The sequence below is a fragment of the Hypanus sabinus genome, chromosome 7 (assembly GCF_030144855.1).
Source record: "Hypanus sabinus isolate sHypSab1 chromosome 7, sHypSab1.hap1, whole genome shotgun sequence".
Taxonomy (NCBI): domain Eukaryota; kingdom Metazoa; phylum Chordata; class Chondrichthyes; order Myliobatiformes; family Dasyatidae; genus Hypanus; species Hypanus sabinus.
The window spans coordinates 2,948,258-2,969,848 of record NC_082712.1 but is presented as its reverse complement, the minus strand read 5'-3'; the positions used below and the strand labels follow the sequence as shown (position 1 = coordinate 2,969,848).

Below are 21,591 nucleotides of genomic sequence, written 5' to 3'. Positions count from 1 at the left end.
ATAACCATATAACAATTACAGCACGGAAACAGGCCATCTCGGCCCTTCTAGTCCATGCCAACGCTTACTCTCAATGAGTTCCACTGGCCCACACTCAGCCCATAACCCTCCATTCCTTTCCTGTCCATATACCTATCCAATTTTACTTTAAATGACAATATCGAACCTGCCTCTACCACTTCTACTGGAAGCTCATTCCACACAGCTACCACTCTCTGAGTAAAGAAATTCCCCCTCATGTTACCCTTAAACTTTTGCCCCCTAACTCGCAAAACATGTCCTCGTTTGAATCTCCCCTACTCTCAATGGAAAAAGCCTATCCACGTCAACTCGATCTATCCCCCTCATTATTTTAAATACCTCTATCAAGTCCCCCCTCAATCTTCTACGCTCCAAAGAATAAAGACCTAACTTGTTCAGCCTTTCCCTGTAACTTAGATGCTGAAATCCAGGTAACATTCTAGTAAATCTTCTCTGTACTCTCTCTATTTTGTTGACATCTTTCCTATAATTTGGTGACCAGAACTGTACACAATACTCCAAATTTGGCCTCACCAATGCCTTGTACAATTTTAACATTACATCCCAACTCTTAACTCAATGCTCTGATTTATAAAAGCCAACATTCCAAAAGCTTTCTTCGCCACCCTATCCACATGAGATTCCACCTTCAGGGAACTATGCACCATTATTCCTAGATCAGTCTGTTCTACTGCATTCTTCAATGCCCTACCATTTACCATGTAAGTCCTATTTGGATTATTCCTACCAAAATGTAGCACCTCACACTTATCAGCATTAAACTCCATCTGCCATCTTTCAGCCCACTCTTCTAACTAGCCTAAATCTCTCTGCAAGCTTTGAAAACCTACTTCATTATCCACAACGCCTCCTAACTTGGTATCATCTGCATACTTACTAATCTAATTTACCACCCCATCATCCAGATCATTAATGTATATGACAAACAACATTGGAGCCAATACAGATCCCTGAGGCACACCACTAGTCACCGGCTTCCAACCTGACAAACAGTTATCTACCACTACTCTCTGGCATCTCCCATCCAGCCACTGTTGAATCTATTTTACTACTTCAATATTAATACCGAACGATTGAACCTTCCTAACTAACCTTCCGTGCGGAACCTTGTCAAAGGCCTTACTGAAGTCCATATAGACAACATCCACTGCTTTACCCTCGTCAACTTTCCTTGAAACCTTTTCAAAAAATTCAATAAGATTTGTCAAACATGACTTTCCACGCACAAATCCATGCTGACTATTCCTAATCAGACCCTGTCTATCCAGATAATTATATATACCATCTCTAAGAATACTTTCCATTAATTTACCCACCACTGACGTCAAACTGACAGGCCTATAATTGCTAGGTTTACTCTTAGAACCCTTTTTAAACAATGGAACCACATGAGCAATACGCTAATCCTCTGGCACCATCCCCGTTTCTAATGACATTTGAAATATTTCTGTCAGAGCCCCTGGAATTTCTACACGAACTTCCCTCAAGGTCCTAGTGAATATCCTGTCAGGATCCAGAGTTTTATCCACTTTTATATTCCTTAAAAGTGCCAGTACTTCCTCCTCTTTAATCGTCATAGCTTCCATAACTTCCCTACTTGTTTCCCTACCTTACACAATTCAATATCCTTCTCCTTAATGAATACTGAAGAAAAGAAATTGTTCAAAATCTCCCCCATCTCTTTCGACTCCACACATAGCTGTCCACTCTGATTCTCTAAGGGACCAATTTTATCCCTCACTATCCTTTTGCTATTAATATAACTGTAGAAACCCTTCGGATTTATTTTCACCTTACTTGCCAAAGCAACCTCGTATCTTCTTTTAGCTTTTCTAATTTCTTTCTTAAGATTCTTTTTACATTCTTTATATTCCTTGAGCACCTCATTTACTCCATGCTGCCTATATTTATTATAGATCTCCCTCTTTTTCCGAACCAAGTTCCCAATATCCCTTGAAAACCATGGCGCTCTCAAACTTTTAACCTTTCCTTTCAGCCTAACAGGAACATAGATTCTGTATCCTCAAAATTTCACCTTTAAATGACCGCCGTTTCTCTATCACATCCTTCCCATAAAACAAATTGTCCCAATCCACTCCTTCTAAGTCCTTTCGCATCTCCTCAAAGTTAGCCTTTCTCCAATCAAAAATCTCAACCCTGGGTCCAGTCCTATCCTTCTCCATAATTATATTGAATCTAATGGGATTGTGATCACTGGACCCGAAGTGCTCCCCAACACATACCTCCGTCACCTGACCTATCTCATTTCCTAACAGGAGATCCAACACTGCCCCTTCTCTAGTTGGTACCTCTATGTATTGCTGCAAAAAACTATCCTGCATACATTTTACAAACTCCAAACCATCCAGCCCTTTTACAGAATGGGCTTCCCAGTCTATGTGTGGAAAATTAAAATCTCTCACAGTCACAACCCTGTACTTACTACAAATATCTGCTATCTCCTTGCAAATTTGTTCCTCCAATTCTCGCTCCCCATTAGGTGGTCTATAATACACCCCTATAAGTGTTACTACACCTTTCCCATTCCTCAATTCCATCCAAATAGTCTCCCTAGATGAGCCCTCTAATCTACCCTGCCAAAGCACCGCTGTAATATTTTTTGGACAAGCAATGCAACAATCCTCCTCCTCTTGTCCGTCCGATTCGATCACACCTGAAGCAATGAAATCCAAGAATATTTAGTTGCCAATCACACCCCTCCTGCAACCATGTTTCACTAATAGCTACATCATCATAATTCCAGGTATCAATCCATGCTCTAAGCGCATCCAAATTTCTTACAATGCTCCTAGCATTAAAATAGATGCATTTAAGAAACTTTTTACCTCTTTCCTCTCTGTTTATCCCTAACGATGCAATCAACTTTATCATCTTTTTCTTCCTTCTCCCTTACATCTTCGATCTCAGCGCTCCTCTTCTCTATCACTTGCCTATCCTCCCTCACACGCTGTCTACTAGCTTTCTCTATTTGTGAACTAACCTCCTCTCCCCTAATCTTTTCAAATTGATTCCCATCCCCCAACCATTTGGCAACTGTGCTCGTGAATATGCACGTGTCAGCTAATTATTGTTTCATTGTGATAGTATTTAACTCCATGATTTTCACCGTAATTGTCGAGACAAGGACACAGCAAAGCTTCACTGCCTGCTTGCATTCCACCTTGTCTGAGAAATTGGACTGTCAAGTCAATATAACTCCATTCATTCTGCCGTAATTGTTGAGACAAGGACACAGCAAAGCTTCACTGCCTGCTTGCATTCTGCTTTGTCTGAGAAATTGGACTGTTGAGTCAATTGACTCTGAAAACTAGCAGTATTCGTTTTTATCCTTAGTTGTTCTTTTCATCCGCATGGTCAGCCATTTGAGAGTTTTAGTTAATGGCCCTGTTAGTGTTTTCTTTTCCCTTTAACACTGTTCGCATTAAAGTCTGTGAACTATGGACCCGCTTCAGTGTCTCTCGCACCGCACTTGGGCCATATCTGAACCTGGTGACAATGGGATGATGTGTTGAAATTGTACAAGAGCTTGCTGAGGACTAAGCTGGCATAAGGTTTGGATATTTGGTCATCTATCTAGAGGAAAGATATCAACAAGGTTGGCAGTGTAGGGAGAAAATTTACAAGGATGTTGTCAGGTATTGAGGACTGGAGTGAAAAGGAAATGTTGAAAAGGTCAGGACAGTATTCCTCAGAAAGTAGAGTATTGAGGAGAGACAAAAGAGTTATACAGAATTCTGAGGGGGAAGGTTAGGTTAAATGCAAGCAAGCTCAGCACTGTGGTTGCATGTCATAGGTTCAGGATGAAAGATGAGAAGCTTCAGGGGAACACATGGGGTAACTTCTTCACTCAAAAGGTCATGAGAGTGTGGAATGAGCTGCCAGAACAAGTGGTGCATCCAAGCTTGATAAGAGAAGGTAGGATAGGTACATCGTCGGTAGAGGTATGAAGGACTTTGCTCCCTGTGCAGTTCAATAGGAGCAGGCAGATTAAATGGTTTCAGGATGGATCAGTTGGCCAAAGAGTAGTACTTCTCCATGTCTCTATTTCAGACTCACTGCCCCATCCCACAGACATGGAAAACACACTGCTCACACTCGCACATTGTTGCAACATCACTTGTCTGATATTCAAGCTCTCTCACCTTCTGATCTCTCAAACCAATCTACAACAGAAATGTGGAAAGACATGGCACATGGAAATAGAGGGTGTATTTAGTGCAAGCAGTTGGAGTGTGCTTAACCTCAAGGGGATCTGAGTAGTTACTTCACATCAGGCAGCTGCACCAAGAGCCATCATCAGGAATGTAATGATATCAAGGCCAAGTCAAACACCAGAGAGGGACACGGTCAGCAGACAGACATCACTCACACAGTGAGACCGTCACCAGACTGACATCAGTCACACAGATAGACTCTCACCAGACAGACATCACTCACACAGTGACACCGTCACCAGACAGACATCACTCACACAAATAGACTCTCACCAGACAGACATAACTCACACGGTGACACCGTCACCAGACTGACATCAATCACACAGTGACACCGTGACCAGACAGACATCACTCACACAGATAGACCGTCACCAGACAGACATCACTCACACAGATAGACTCTCACCACACAGACATCACTCACACAATGACACCGTCAACAGACGGACATCACTCACACAGTGACACCGTCACCAGACTGACATCACTCACACAAATAGACTCTCACCAGACAGACATCACTCACACAGTAACACCGTCACCAGACTGACATCAATCACACAGTAACACCGTCACCAGACAGACATCACTCACTCAGTGACACCGTCACCAGACAGACATCACTCACACGGTGACACCGTCACCAGACAGACATCAATCACACAAATAGACTCTCACCAGACAGACATCACTCTCACAGTGACACCGTCACCAGACTGACATCACTCACACAAATAGACTCTCACCAGACAGGCATCACTCACACAGTAACACCGTCACCAGACTGACATCAATCACACAGTAACACCGTCACCAGACAGACATCACTCACTCAGTGACACCGTCACCAGACAGACATCACTCACACGGTGACACCGTCACCAGACAGACATCAGTCACACAGATAGACTCTCACCAGACAGACATCACTCACACAGTGACACCGTCACCAGACAGACATCACTCACACAGTGACACCGTCACCAGACTGACATCAATCACACAGTAACACCGTCACCAGACAGACATCACTCACTCAGTGACACCGTCACCAGACAGACATCACTCACACGGTGACACCGTCACCAGACAGACATCACTCACACAGTGAGACTCTCACCAGACAGACATCACTCACACAGTGACACCGTCACCAGACAGACATCACTCACACAGTGAGACTCTCACCAGACAGACATCACTCACACAGTGAGACTCTCACCAGACAGACATCACTCACACAGTGACACCGTCACCAGACTGACATCACTCACACAGTGAGACCGTCACCAGACTGACATCACTCACACGGTGACACCGTCACCAGACTGACATCACTCACACAGTGACACCGTCACCAGACTGACATCACTCACACGGTGACACCGTCACCAGACAGACATCACTCACACAGTGAGACTCTCACCAGACAGACATCACTCACACAGTGACACCGTCACCAGACAGACATCACTCACACAGATAGACCGTCACCAGACAGACATCACTCACACAGTGACACCGTCATCAGACTGACATCACTCACACAGTAACACCGTCACCAGACAGACATCACTCACACAGTAACACCGTCACCAGACAGACATGACTCACACAGTAACACCGTCACCAGACAGACATCACTCACACAGTAACACCGTCACCAGACAGACATCACTCACACAGTAACACCGTCACCAGACAGACATCACTCACACAGTGAGACTCTCACCAGACAGACATCACTCACACAGTAACACCGTCACCAGACAGACATCACTCACACAGTGATACCGTCACCAGACAGACATCACTCACACAGTGACACCGTCATCAGACAGACATCAATCACACAGTGACACCGTCACCAGACAGACATCACTCACACAGATAGACCGTCACCAGACAGACATCACTCACACAGTGACTCTCACCAGACAGACATCACTCACACAGTAACACCGTCACCAGACAGACATCACTCACACAGTAACACCGTCACCAGACAGACATCACTCACACAGTGACACCGTCATCAGACAGACATCAATCACACAGTGACACCGTCACCAGACAGACATCACTCACACAGATAGACCGTCACCAGACATCACTCACACAGTGACTCTCACCAGACAGACATCACTCACACAGTGACACCGTCACCACACTGACATCACTCACACAGTGACACCGTCACCAGACTGACATCAATCACACAGTGACACCGTCACCAGACAGACATCACTCACACAGATAGACCGTCACCAGACAGACATCACTCACACAGTGACTCTCACCAGACAGACATCACTCACACAGTGACACCGTCACCACACTGACATCACTCACACAGATAGACCGTCACCAGACAGACATCACTCACACAGTGACTCTCACCAGACAGACATCACTCACACGGTGACACCGTCACCAGACAGACATCACTCACACAGTAACACCGTCACCAGACATCAATCACACAGTGACACTGTCACCAGACAGACATCACTCACACAGTGACACCGTCACCAGACTGACATCACTCACACAGTGAGACTCTCACCAGACAGACATCACTCACACAGTGACACCGTCACCAGACTGACATCACTCACTCAGTGACACCGTCACCACACTGACATCACTCACACAGTGACACCGTCACCAGACAGACATCACTCACACAGTGACACTGTCACCAGACAGACATCACTCACACAGTGACACTGTCAACAGACAGACATCACTCACACGGTGACACCGTCACCAGACAGACATCACTCACACAGTGACACCGTCACCAGACAGACATCACTCACACAGATAGACCGTCACCAGACAGACATCACTCACACAGTGACTCTCACCAGACAGACATCACTCACACGGTGACACCGTCACCAGACAGACATCACTCACACAGTGACACCGTCACCAGACTGATATCACTCACACAGTAACACCGTCATCAGACAGACATCACTCACACAGTGACACCGTCACCAGACTGACATCACTCACACAGTGACACCGTCATCAGACAGACATCAATCACACAGTGACACCGTCACCAGACAGACATCACTCACACAGATAGACCGTCACCAGACAGACATCACTCACACAGTGACTCTCACCAGACAGACATCAATCACACAGTGACACCGTCACCAGACAGACATCACTCACACAGTGACATCGTCACCACACTGACATCAATCACACAGTGACACTGTCACCACACTGACATCACTCACTCAGTGACATCGTCACCACACTGACATCAATCACACAGTGACATCGTCACCACACTGACATCACTCACACAGTGACACTGTCACCACACTGACATCACTCACTCAGTAACACCGTCACCAGACTGACATCACTCACACGGTGACACCGTCACCAGACTGACATCACTCACACGGTGACACCGTCACCAGACTGACATCACTCACACAGTGACACCGTCACCAGACTGACATCACTCACACAGTGACACCGTCACCAGACAGACATCACTCACACAGTGACACTGTCACCACACTGACATCACTCACTCAGTAACACCGTCACCAGACTGACATCACTCACACGGTGACACCGTCACCAGACTGACATCACTCACACGGTGACACCGTCACCAGACTGACATCACTCACACAGTGACACCGTCACCAGACAGATATCACTCACACAGTGACACCGTCACCAGACTGACATCACTCACACAGTGACACCGTCACCAGACTGACATCACTCACACAGTGACACTGTCACCACACTGACATCAATCACAGTGACACCGTCACCAGACTGACATCACTCACACAGATAGACCGTCACCAGACTGACATCACTCACACAGTGACACCGTCACCAGACAGACATCACTCACACTCACACAGTGAGACTCTCACCAGACTGACATCACTCACACAGTGACACCGTCACCAGACTGACATCACTCACACAGTGACACCGTCACCAGACAGACATCACTCACACAGTGACACTGTCACCACACTGACATCAATCACAGTGACACCGTCACCAGACTGACATCACTCACACAGTGACACCGTCACCAGACAGACATCACTCACACTCACACAGTGAGACTCTCACCAGACAGACATCACTCACACAGTGACACCGTCACCAGACAGACATCACTCACACGGTGACACCGTCACCAGACAGACATCACTCACACGGTGACACCGTCACCAGACAGACATCACTCACTCAGTGACACCGTCACCAGACAGACATCAATCACACAGTGACACCGTCACCAGACTGACATCACTCACACGGTGACACCGTCACCAGACTGACATCACTCACACAGTGACACCGTCACCAGACAGACATCACTCACACAGTGACACCGTCACCAGACAGACATCACTCACACAGTGACACTGTCATCACACTGACATCAATCACAGTGACACCGTCACCAGACAGACATCACTCACACAGTGACACCGTCACCAGACTGACATCACTCACACAGATAGACCGTCACCAGACAGACATCACTCACACAGTGACACCGTCACCAGACAGACATCACTCACACAGTGACACCGTCACCAGACAGACATCAATCACACGGTGACACCGTCACCAGACTGACATCACTCACACAGTGAGACTCTCACCAGACAGACATCACTCACACAGTGACACCGTCACCAGACAGACATCACTCACACGGTGACACTCTCACCAGACAGACATCACTCACACAGTGACACCGTCACCAGACAGACATCACTCACACAGACACCGTCACCAGACAGACATCACTCACACAGTGATATCGTCACCACACTGACATCAATCACACAGTGACACCGTCACCGGACAGACATCACTCACACAGTGACACCGTCACCAGACAGACATCACTCACACAGTGACACTCTCACCAGACAGACATCACTCACACAGTGACACCGTCACCAGACAGACATCACTCACACAGTGACACCGTCACCACACTGACATCACTCACACAGTGACACCGTCACCAGACAGACATCACTCACACAGTGACACTCTCACCAGACAGACATCACTCACACAGTGACACCGTCACCAGACATCACTCACACAGTGACATCGTCACCAGACAGACATCACTCACACAGTGAGACTCTCACCAGACAGACATCAATCACACAGTGACACCGTCACCACACTGACATCACTCACACAGTAACACCGTCACCAGACAGACATCACTCACACAGTGACACCGTCACCAGACAGACATCACTCACAGTGACACCGTCACCAGACTGACATCACTCACACAGTGAGACTCTCACCAGACAGACATCACTCACACAGTGACACCGTCACCAGACAGACATCACTCACACAGTGACACCGTCACCAGACAGACATCACTCACAGTGACACCGTCACCAGACTGACATCACTCACACAGTGAGACTCTCATCAGACAGACATCACTCACACAGTGACACCGTCACCACACTGACATCACTCACACAGTGACACTCTCACCAGACAGACATCACTCACACAGTGACACCGTCACCAGACAGACATCACTCACACAGTGACACTCTCACCAGACAGACATCACTCACACAGTGACACCGTCACCAGACATCACTCACACAGTGACATCGTCACCACACTGACATCAATCACACAGTGACACCGTCACCAGACAGACATCACTCACACAGTGACACCGTCACCACACTGACATCAATCACACAGTGACACCGTCACCAGACAGACATCACTCACACAGTGACACCGTCACCAGACAGACATCACTCACACTCACACAGTGAGACTCTCACCAGACAGACATCACTCACACAGTGACACCGTCACCAGACTGACATCACTCACACAGTGACACCGTCACCAGACTGACATCACTCACACAGTGAGACTCTCACCAGACAGACATCACTCACACAGTGACACTGTCACCAGACTGACATCACTCACACTCACACAGTGAGACTCTCACCAGACAGACATCACTCACACAGTGACACTGTCACCAGACTGACATCAATCACACAGTGACACCACCATCAGACAGACATCACTCACACAGACACCGTCACCAGACAGACATCACTCACACAGTGATATCGTCACCACACTGACATCAATCACACAGTGACACCGTCACCAGACAGACATCACTCACACAGTGACACCGTCACCAGACAGACATCACTCACACAGTGACACCGTCACCAGACAGACATCACTCACACAGTGACACCGTCACCAGACTGACATCACTCACACAGTGACACCGTCACCAGACAGACATCACTCACACAGTGACACTCTCACCAGACAGACATCACTCACACAGTGACACCGTCACCAGACATCACTCACACAGTGACATCGTCACCAGACAGACATCACTCACACAGTGAGACTCTCACCAGACAGACATCAATCACACAGTGACACCGTCTCCACACTGACATCACTCACACAGTGACACCGTCACCAGACAGACATCACTCACACAGTGACACCGTCACCAGACAGACATCACTCACACAGTGACACCGTCACCAGACAGACATCACTCACACAGTGACACCGTCACCAGACAGACATCACTCACAGTGACACCGTCACCAGACTGACATCACTCACACGGTGACACCGTCACCAGACTGACATCACTCACTCAGTGACACCGTCACCAGACAGACATCACTCACACAGTGAGACTCTCACCAGACAGACATCACTCACACAGTGACACCGTCACCAGACAGACATCACTCACACAGTGACACTCTCACCAGACAGACATCACTCACACAGTGAGACTCTCACCAGACAGACATCACTCACACAGTGACACCGTCACCAGACAGACATCACTCACACAGTGACACTCTCACCAGACAGACATCACTCACACAGTGACACCGTCACCAGACATCACTCACACAGTGACACCGTCACCAGACTGACATCACTCACACAGTGACACCGTCACCAGACTGACATCAATCACACAGTGACACCACCATCAGACAGGCATCACTCACACAGTGACACCGTCACCAGACAGACATCACTCACACAGTGACACTCTCACCAGACAGACATCACTCACACAGATAGACCGTCACCAGACAGACATCACTCACACAGTGACTCTCACCAGACAGACATCACTCACACAGTGACACCGTCACCAGACAGACATCACTCACACAGTGACACCGTCACCAGACAGACATCACTCACACAGTGACACTCTCACCAGACTGACAGCACTCACACAGTGACACCGTCACCAGACAGACATCACTCACACAGTGACACCGTCACCAGACAGACATCACTCACACAGTGACACCACCATCAAACAGACATCACTCACACAGTGACACTGTCACCACACTGACATCAATCACAGTGACACCGTCACCAGACTGACATCACACACACAGTGACACCGTCACCAGACAGACATCACTCACACAGTGACACCGTCACCAGACAGACATCACTCACACAGTGACACCGTCACCAGACATCACTCACACAGTGACACCGTCAACAGACTGACATCACACACACAGTGACACCGTCACCAGACAGACATCACTCACACAGTGACACCGTCACCACACTGACATCACTCACACAGTGAGACTCTCACCAGACTGACAGCACTCACACAGTGAGACTCTCATCAGACAGACATCACTCACACAGTGACACCGTCACCAGACAGACATCACTCACACAGTCAGACTCTGACCAGACAGACATCACTCACACAGTCAGACTCTGACCAGACAGACATCACTCACACAGTAACACCGTCACCAGACAGACATCAATCACACAGTGACACCGTCACCAGACAGACATCACTCACACAGTGCCACCGTCAACAGACTGACATCACACACACAGTGACACCGTCACCAGACAGACATCACACACACAGTGACACCGTCACCAGACAGACATCACTCACACAGTGACACCGTCACCAGACAGACATCACTCACACAGTGACACCGTCACCAGACTGACATCACTCACACAGTGAGACTCTCACCAGACTGACATCACTCACACAGATAGACCGTCACCAGACTGACATCACTCACACGGTGACACCGTCACCAGACTGACATCACTCACACAGTGAGACTCTCACCAGACAGACATCACACACACAGTGACACCGTCACCAGACTGACATCACTCACACAGTAACACCGTCATCAGACAGACATCACTCACTCAGTGACACCGTCACCAGACAGACATCAATCACACAGTGACACCGTCACCACACTGACATCACTCACACAGTGACACCGTCACCAGACAGACATCACTCACACAGTGACACCGTCACCAGACAGACATCACTCACACAGTGACACCGTCACCAGACAGACATCACTCACACAGTGACACCGTCACCAGACAGACATCACTCACAGTGACACCGTCACCAGACTGACATCACTCACACGGTGACACCGTCACCAGACTGACATCACTCACTCAGTGACACCGTCACCAGACAGACATCACTCACACAGTGAGACTCTCACCAGACAGACATCACTCACACAGTGACACCGTCACCAGACAGACATCACTCACACAGTGACACTCTCACCAGACAGACATCACTCACACAGTGAGACTCTCACCAGACAGACATCACTCACACAGTGACACCGTCACCAGACAGACATCACTCACACAGTGACACTCTCACCAGACAGACATCAATCACACAGTGACACCGTCACCAGACTGACATCAATCACACAGTGACACCACCATCAGACAGACATCACTCACACAGTGACACCGTCACCAGACAGACATCTCTCACACAGTGACACTCTCACCAGACAGACATCACTCACACAGATAGACCGTCACCAGACAGACATCACTCACACAGTGACTCTCACCAGACAGACATCACTCACACAGTGACACCGTCACCAGACAGACATCACTCACACAGTGACACCGTCACCAGACAGACATCACTCACACAGTGACACTCTCACCAGACTGACAGCACTCACACAGTGACACCGTCACCAGACAGACATCACTCACACAGTGACACCGTCACCAGACAGACATCACTCACACAGTGACACCACCATCAAACAGACATCACTCACACAGTGACACTGTCACCACACTGACATCAATCACAGTGACACCGTCACCAGACTGACATCACACACACAGTGACACCGTCACCAGACAGACATCACTCACACAGTGACACCGTCACCACACTGACATCACTCACACAGTGACACCGTCACCAGACATCACACACACAGTGACACCGTCACCAGACAGACATCACTCACACAGTGACACCGTCACCACACTGACATCACTCACACAGTGAGACTCTCACCAGACTGACAGCACTCACACAGTGAGACTCTCATCAGACAGACATCACTCACACAGTGACACCGTCACCAGACAGACATCACTCACACAGTCAGACTCTGACCAGACAGACATCACTCACACAGTCAGACTCTGACCAGACAGACATCACTCACACAGTAACACCGTCACCAGACAGACATCAATCACACAGTGACACCGTCACCAGACAGACATCACTCACACAGTGACACCGTCAACAGACTGACATCACACACACAGTGACACCGTCACCAGACAGACATCACTCACACAGTGACACCGTCACCAGACAGACATCACTCACACAGTGACACCGTCACCAGACAGACATCACTCACACAGTGAGACTCTCACCAGACTGACATCACTCACACAGATAGACCGTCACCAGACAGACATCACTCACACAGTGAGACTCTCACCAGACAGACATCACTCACACAGTGACATCGTCACCAGACAGACATCACTCACACAGTGAGACTCTCACCAGACTGACATCACTCACACGGTGACACCGTCACCAGACTGACATCACTCACACAGTGAGACTCTCACCAGACAGACATCACACACACAGTGACACCGTCACCAGACAGACATCACTCACACAGTGACACCGTCATCAGACTGACATCACTCACACAGTGAGACTCTCATCAGACAGACATCACTCACACAGTGACACCGTCACCAGACTGACATCACTCACACGGTGACACCGTCACCAGACTGACATCACTCACACAGTGACACCGTCACCAGACTGACATCACTCACACAGTAACACCGTCACCAGACTGACATCACTCACACAGTGACACCGTCACCAGACAGACATCACTCACACAGTGACACTGTCACCACACTGACATCAATCAGCTTACCGCTCTTCCCCTTCGCTGAGCTCTGCTTGCCCGTAGCATCTGTGAAAAAGTAAATAGCTGACAATGATGGAAATTCGTTCACACTCATGACACACCAAAAACCCTCCCACAGCCCACGGACACTCTCCCTACTCTCCGCACCCACTCAATCCCCTCCCACAGCCCACGGACACTCTCCCTACTCTCCGCACCCACTCAATCCCCTCCCACAGCCCACGGACACTCTCCCTACTCTCCGCACCCACTCAATCCCCTCCCACAGCCCACGGACACTCTCCCTACTCTCCGCACCCACTCAATCCCCTCCCACAGCCCACGGACACTCTCCCTACTCTCCGCACCCACTCAATCCCCTCCCACAGCCCACGGACACTCTCCCTACTCTCCGCACCCACTCAATCCCCTCCCACAGCCCACGGACACTCTCCCTACTCTCCGCACCCACTCAATCCCCTCCCACAGCCCACGGACACTCTCCCTACTCTCCGCACCCACTCAATCCCCTCCCACAGCTCACGGACACTCTCCCTACTCTCCCCATCCACTCAATCCCCTCCCACAGCCCACAGACACTCTCCCTACTCTCCCCATCCACTCAATCCCCTCCCACAGCCCACGGACACTCTCCCTACTCTCCCCATCCACTCAATCCCCTCCCACAGCCCACAGACACTCTCCCTACTCTCCCCATCCACTCAATCCCCTCCCACAGCCCACGGACACTCTCCCTACTCTCCGCACCCACAATCCCCTCCCACAGCCCACGGACACTCTCCCTACTCTCCCCATCCACTCAATCCCCTCCCACAGCCCACGGACACTCTCCCTACTCTCCGCACCCACAATCCCCTCCCACAGCCCACGGACACTCTCCCTACTCTCCCCATCCACTCAATCCCCTCCCACAGCCCACGGACACTCTCCCCCCATCCACTCAATCCCCTCCCACAGCCCACGGACACTCTCCCTACTCTCCGCACCCACTCAATCCCCTCCCACAGCCCACGGACACTCTCCCTACTCTCCCCATCCACTCAATCCCCTCCCACAGCCCACGGACACACTCCCCCCATCCACTCAATCCCCTCCCACAGCCCACGGACACTCTCCCCCCATCCACTCAATCCCCTCCCACAGCCCACGGACACTCTCCCCCCATCCACTCAATCCCCTCCCACAGCCCACGGACACTCTCCCCCCATCCACTCAATCCCCTCCCACAGCCCACGGACACTCTCCCCCCATCCACTCAATCCCCTCCCACAGCCCACGGACACTCTCCCCCCATCCACTCAATCCCCTCCCACAGCCCACGGACACTCTCCCCCTATCGCCTACTCTCCGCACCCACAATCCCCTCCCACAGCCCACGGACACTCTCCCTACTCTCCCCATCCACTCAATCCCCTCCCACAGCCCACGGACACTCTCCCTACTCTCCGCACCCACAATCCCCTCCCACAGCCCACGGACACTCTCCCTACTCTCCGCACCCACTCAATCCCCTCCCACAGCCCACGGACACTCTCCCTACTCTCCCCATCCACTCAATCCCCTCCCACAGCCCACGGACACTCTCCCCCCATCCACTCAATCCCCTCCCACAGCCCACGGACACTCTCCCCCCATCCACTCAATCCCCTCCCACAGCCCACGGACACTCTCCCTACTCTCCGCACCCACAATCCCCTCCCACAGCCCACGGACACTCTCCCTACTCTCCGCACCCACAATCCCCTCCCACAGCCCACGGACACTCTCCCTACTCTCCGCACCCACAATCCCCTCCCACAGCCCACGGACTCTCTCCCCCCATCCACTCAATCCCCTCCCACAGCCCACGGACACTCTCCCTACTCTCCCCATCCACTCAATCCCCTCCCACAGCCCACGGACACTCTCCCTACTCTCCGCACCCACAATCCCCTCCCACAGCCCACGGACACTCTCCCCCCCATCCACTCAATCCCCTCCCACAGCCCACGGACACTCTCCCCCCATCCACTCAATCCCCTCCCACAGCCCACGGACACTCTCCCTACTCTCTCTACCCACTCAATCCCCTCCCACAGCCCACGGACACTCTCCCTACTCTCCGCACCCACAATCCCCTCCCACAGCCCACGGACACTCTCCCCCCATCCACTCAATCCCCTCCCACAGCCCACGGACACTCTCCCTACTCTCCGCACCCACAATCCCCTCCCACAGCCCACGGACACTCTCCCTACTCTCCGCACCCACTCAATCCCCTCCCACAGCCCACGGACACTCTCCCTACTCTCCCCATCCACTCAATCCCCTCCCACAGCCCACGGACACTCTCCCCCCATCCACTCAATCCCCTCCCACAGCCCACGGACACTCTCCCTACTCTCCCCATCCACTCAATCCCCTCCCACAGCCCACGGACACTCTCCCTACTCTCCCCATCCACTCAATCCCCTCCCACAGCCCACGGACACTCTCCCTACTCTCCCCATCCACTCAATCCCCTCCCACAGCCCACGGACACTCTCCCTACTCTCCGCACCCACTCAATCCCCTCCCACAGCCCACGGACACTCTCCCTACTCTCCCCATCCACTCAATCCCCTCCCACAGCCCACGGACACTCTCCCTACTCTCCGCACCCACAATCCCCTCCCACAGCCCACGGACACTCTCCCTACTCTCCGCACCCACTCAATCCCCTCCCACAGCCCACGGACACTCTCCCTACTCTCCGCACCCACTCAATCCCCTCCCACAGCCCACGGACACTCTCCCTACTCTCCCCATCCACTCAATCCCCTCCCACAGCCCACGGACACTCTCCCTACTCTCCCCATCCACTCAATCCCCTCCCACAGCCCACGGACACTCTCCCCCCCATCCACTCAGTCCCCTCCCACAGCCCACGGACACTCTCCCCCCATCCACTCAATCCCCTCCCACAGCCCACGGACACTCTCCCTACTCTCCGCACCCACTCAATCCCCTCCCACAGCCCACGGACACTCTCCCTACTCTCCCCATCCACTCAATCCCCTCCCACAGCCCACGGACACTCTCTCCCCACCCACTCAATCCCCTCCCACAGCCCACGGACACTCTCCCCCCATCCACTCAATCCCCTCCCACAGCCCACGGACACTCTCCCTACTCTCCCCATCCACTCAATCCCCTCCCACAGCCCACGGACACTCTCCCCCTATCGCCTACTCTCCTCACCCACTCAATCCCCTCCCACAGCCCACGGACACTCTCCCCCTATCGCCTACTCTCCGCACCCACAATCCCCTCCCACAGCCCACGGACACTCTCCCTACTCTCCCCATCCACTCAATCCCCTCCCACAGCCCACGGACACTCTCCCCCCATCCACTCAATCCCCTCCCACAGCCCACGGACACTCTCCCTACTCTCCCCATCCACTCAATCCCCTCCCACAGCCCACGGACACTCTCCCTACTCTCTCTACCCACTCAATCCCCTCCCACAGCCCACGGACACTCTCTCCCCATCCACTCAATCCCCTCCCACAGCCCACGGACACTCTCCCTACTCTCTCTACCCACTCAATCCCCTCCCACAGCCCACGGACACTCTCCCCCCATCCACTCAATCCCCTCCCACAGCCCACGGACACTCTCCCCCTATCGCCTACTCACCCCACCCACTCAATCCCCTCCCACAGCCCACGGACACTCTCCCCCCCATCCACTCAATCCCCTCCCACAGCTCACGGACACTCTCCCCCCATCCACTCAATCCCCTCCCACAGCTCACGGACACTCTCCCCCCATCCACTCAATCCCCTCCCACAGCCCACGGACACTCTCCCCCCATCCACTCAATCCCCTCCCACAGCTCACGGACACTCTCCCTACTCTCCGCACCCACTCAATCCCCTCCCACAGCCCACGGACACTCTCCCTACTCTCCCCATCCACTCAATCCCCTCCCACAGCCCACGGACACTCTCCCCCCATCCACTCAATCCCCTCCCACAGCCCACGGACACTCTCCCTACTCTCCCCATCCACTCAATCCCCTCCCACAGCCCACGGACACTCTCCCCCCATCCACTCAATCCCCTCCCACAGCCCACGGACACTCTCCCTACTCTCCCCATCCACTCAATCCCCTCCCACAGCCCACGGACACTCTCCCTACTCTCTCTACCCACTCAATCCCCTCCCACAGCCCACGGACACTCTCTCCCCATCCACTCAATCCCCTCCCACAGCCCACGGACACTCTCCCTACTCTCTCTACCCACTCAATCCCCTCCCACAGCCCACGGACACTCTCCCTACTCTCCCCATCCACTCAATCCCCTCCCACAGCCCACGGACACTCTCCCCCCATCCACTCAATCCCTCCCACAGCCCACGGTCACTCTCCCCCCATCCACTCAATCCCCTCCCACAGCCCACGGACACTCTCTCCCCACCCACTCAATCCCCTCCCACAGCCCACGGACACTCTCCCCCTATCGCCTACTCTCCCCACCCACTCAATCCCCTCCCACAGCCCACGGACACTCTCCCCCTATCGCCTACTCTCCCCACCCACTCAATCCCCTCCCACAGCCCACGGACACTCTCCCCCCATCCACTCAATCCCCTCCCACAGCCCACGGACACTCTCCCCCTATTGCCTTCTCTCCTCACCCACTCAATCCCCTCCCACAGCCCACAGACACTCTCCCTACTCTCCCCACCCACTCAATCCCCTCCCACAGCCCACGGACACTCTCCCCCCATCCACTCAATCCCCTCCCACAGCCCACGGACACTCTCCCCCTATCGCCTACTCTCCTCACCCACTCAATCCCCTCCCACAGCCCACAGACACTCTCCCTACTCTCCACACCCACTCAATCCCCTCCCACAGCCCACGGACACTCTCCCTACTCTCCGCACCCACTCAATCCCCTCCCACAGCCCACGGACACTCTCCCTACTCTCCCCATCCACTCAATCCCCTCCCACAGCCCACGGACACTCTCCCTACTCTCCGCACCCACTCAATCCCCTCCCACAGCCCACGGACACTCTCCCCCCATCCACTCAATCCCCTCCCACAGCCCACGGACACTCTCCCCCCATCCACTCAATCCCCTCCCACAGCCCACGGACACTCTCCCCCTATCGCCTACTCTCCTCACCCACTCAATCCCCTCCCACAGCTCACGGACACTCTCCCCCCATCCACTCAATCCCCTCCCACAGCCCACGGACACTCTCCCCCCATCCACTCAATCCCCTCCCACAGCCCACAGACACTCTCCCCCCATCCACTCAATCCCCTCCCACAGCTCACGGACACTCTCCCCATCGCCTACTCTCCCCACCCACTCAATCCCCTCCCACAGCCCACGGACACTCTCCCTACTCTCCCCATCCACTCAATCCCCTCCCACAGCCCACGGACACTCTCCCCCCATCCACTCAATCCCCTCCCACAGCCCACGGACACTCTCCCTACTCTCCCCATCCACTCAATCCCCTCCCACAGCCCACGGACACTCTCCCTACTCTCCCCATCCACTCAATCCCCTCCCACAGCCCACGGACACTCTCCCTACTCTCCGCACCCACTCAATCCCCTCCCACAGCCCACGGACACTCTCCCTACTCTCCCCATCCACTCAATCCCCTCCCACAGCCCACGGACACTCTCCCTACTCTCCGCACCCACTCAATCCCCTCCCACAGCCCACGGACACTCTCCCCCCATCCACTCAATCCCCTCCCACAGCCCACGGACACTCTCCCCCCATCCACTCAATCCCCTCCCACAGCCCACGGACACTCTCCCCCTATCGCCTACTCTCCTCACCCACTCAATCCCCTCCCACAGCCCACGGACACTCTCCCCCCATCCACTCAATCCCCTCCCACAGCCCACGGACACTCTCCCCCTATCGCCTACTCTCCTCACCCACTCAATCCCCTCCCACAGCCCACAGACACTCTCCCTACTCTCCACACCCACTCAATCCCCTCCCACAGCCCACGGACACTCTCCCCCCCATCCACTCAATCCCCTCCCACAGCCCACAGACACTCTCCCCCCACCCACTCAATCCCCTCCCACAGCCCCTGGACACTCTCCCCCTGTCGCTTACTCTCCCCACCAATTCAATCCCCTCCCACAGCCCCCAGACACACCTCCCTGTCACTTACTCTCCCCACCCATTCAATCCCCTCCCACAGCCCATGATGACTCTCCCCCACTCGCTCAATCCCCTTCCACAAACAGTTGATGTTTCAACTCCCCTATTGATTTGGCACGCATAGAATTCCACAGGCATATTACTGTCTGAGAGGAGACACTTCCATTTGAAACGACTGCTGCACTCATCTACCCCAGAGGCCTGTTGTGCAATAAACACCTTTGGCAGGGGCTGTGCTGATGCAGCAGTTGACAGGTCTAACTGCCTCACTGAACACCAGGCAGCTCTGCAGACTGAACTTTCCAGTACAATGCTTTCCCACTCGAGGTGGTTCGCAAACTCACTGATCTGCAGGGAGCCTCCATCGTACCTGCCTGACTAATGGAGCCAGATTTGTTCTGCTTCTTATCACCAAGCGACACTTTAATCTTCTCTTTGGCAGAGCTGGGAACACTCACAGAACCTGCGGGTAAGACAAGTTATTGAGGAGATAGCTGGGGGAGGGCGAGATTGCCTGGTTATCACAGGAGTGCTTGATGGTGGTGGAGACACTTTGAATCATGGAGTGGAAATGTTAAATAATATAAAACCACAGAAAAACAAGAGATTCATTCATTGCAGCAAATCCAGAGCAACACACAAAAAGTGCTGGATGAACTCAGGTCAGGCAGCACTTCTCGTGGAGAATCTCAATGTTTTGAGCAGAGACTAAGGTTTAAAGTGTTAAATGAGATTCAGAGAAAGTTCAAGCTATACACACAAAATG

General features: G+C 52.5%; 1 protein-coding gene across 1 annotated transcript in view; it reads right to left on the bottom strand.

Annotated features, from left to right (window-relative positions):
- LOC132396499 (sperm flagellar protein 2-like) overlaps positions 1–21,591 on the bottom strand; it is an 85,406-nt gene that overhangs the window by 30,621 nt on the left and 33,194 nt on the right. The window contains exons 6-7 of the mRNA XM_059974060.1: positions 21,196–21,288; positions 14,660–14,698 (exon numbers count right to left, since the gene is read on the bottom strand). Of these exons, the coding sequence (XP_059830043.1) occupies positions 14,660–14,698; positions 21,196–21,288 (132 nt within the window). The remainder of the gene's footprint in view (positions 1–14,659; positions 14,699–21,195; positions 21,289–21,591) is intronic.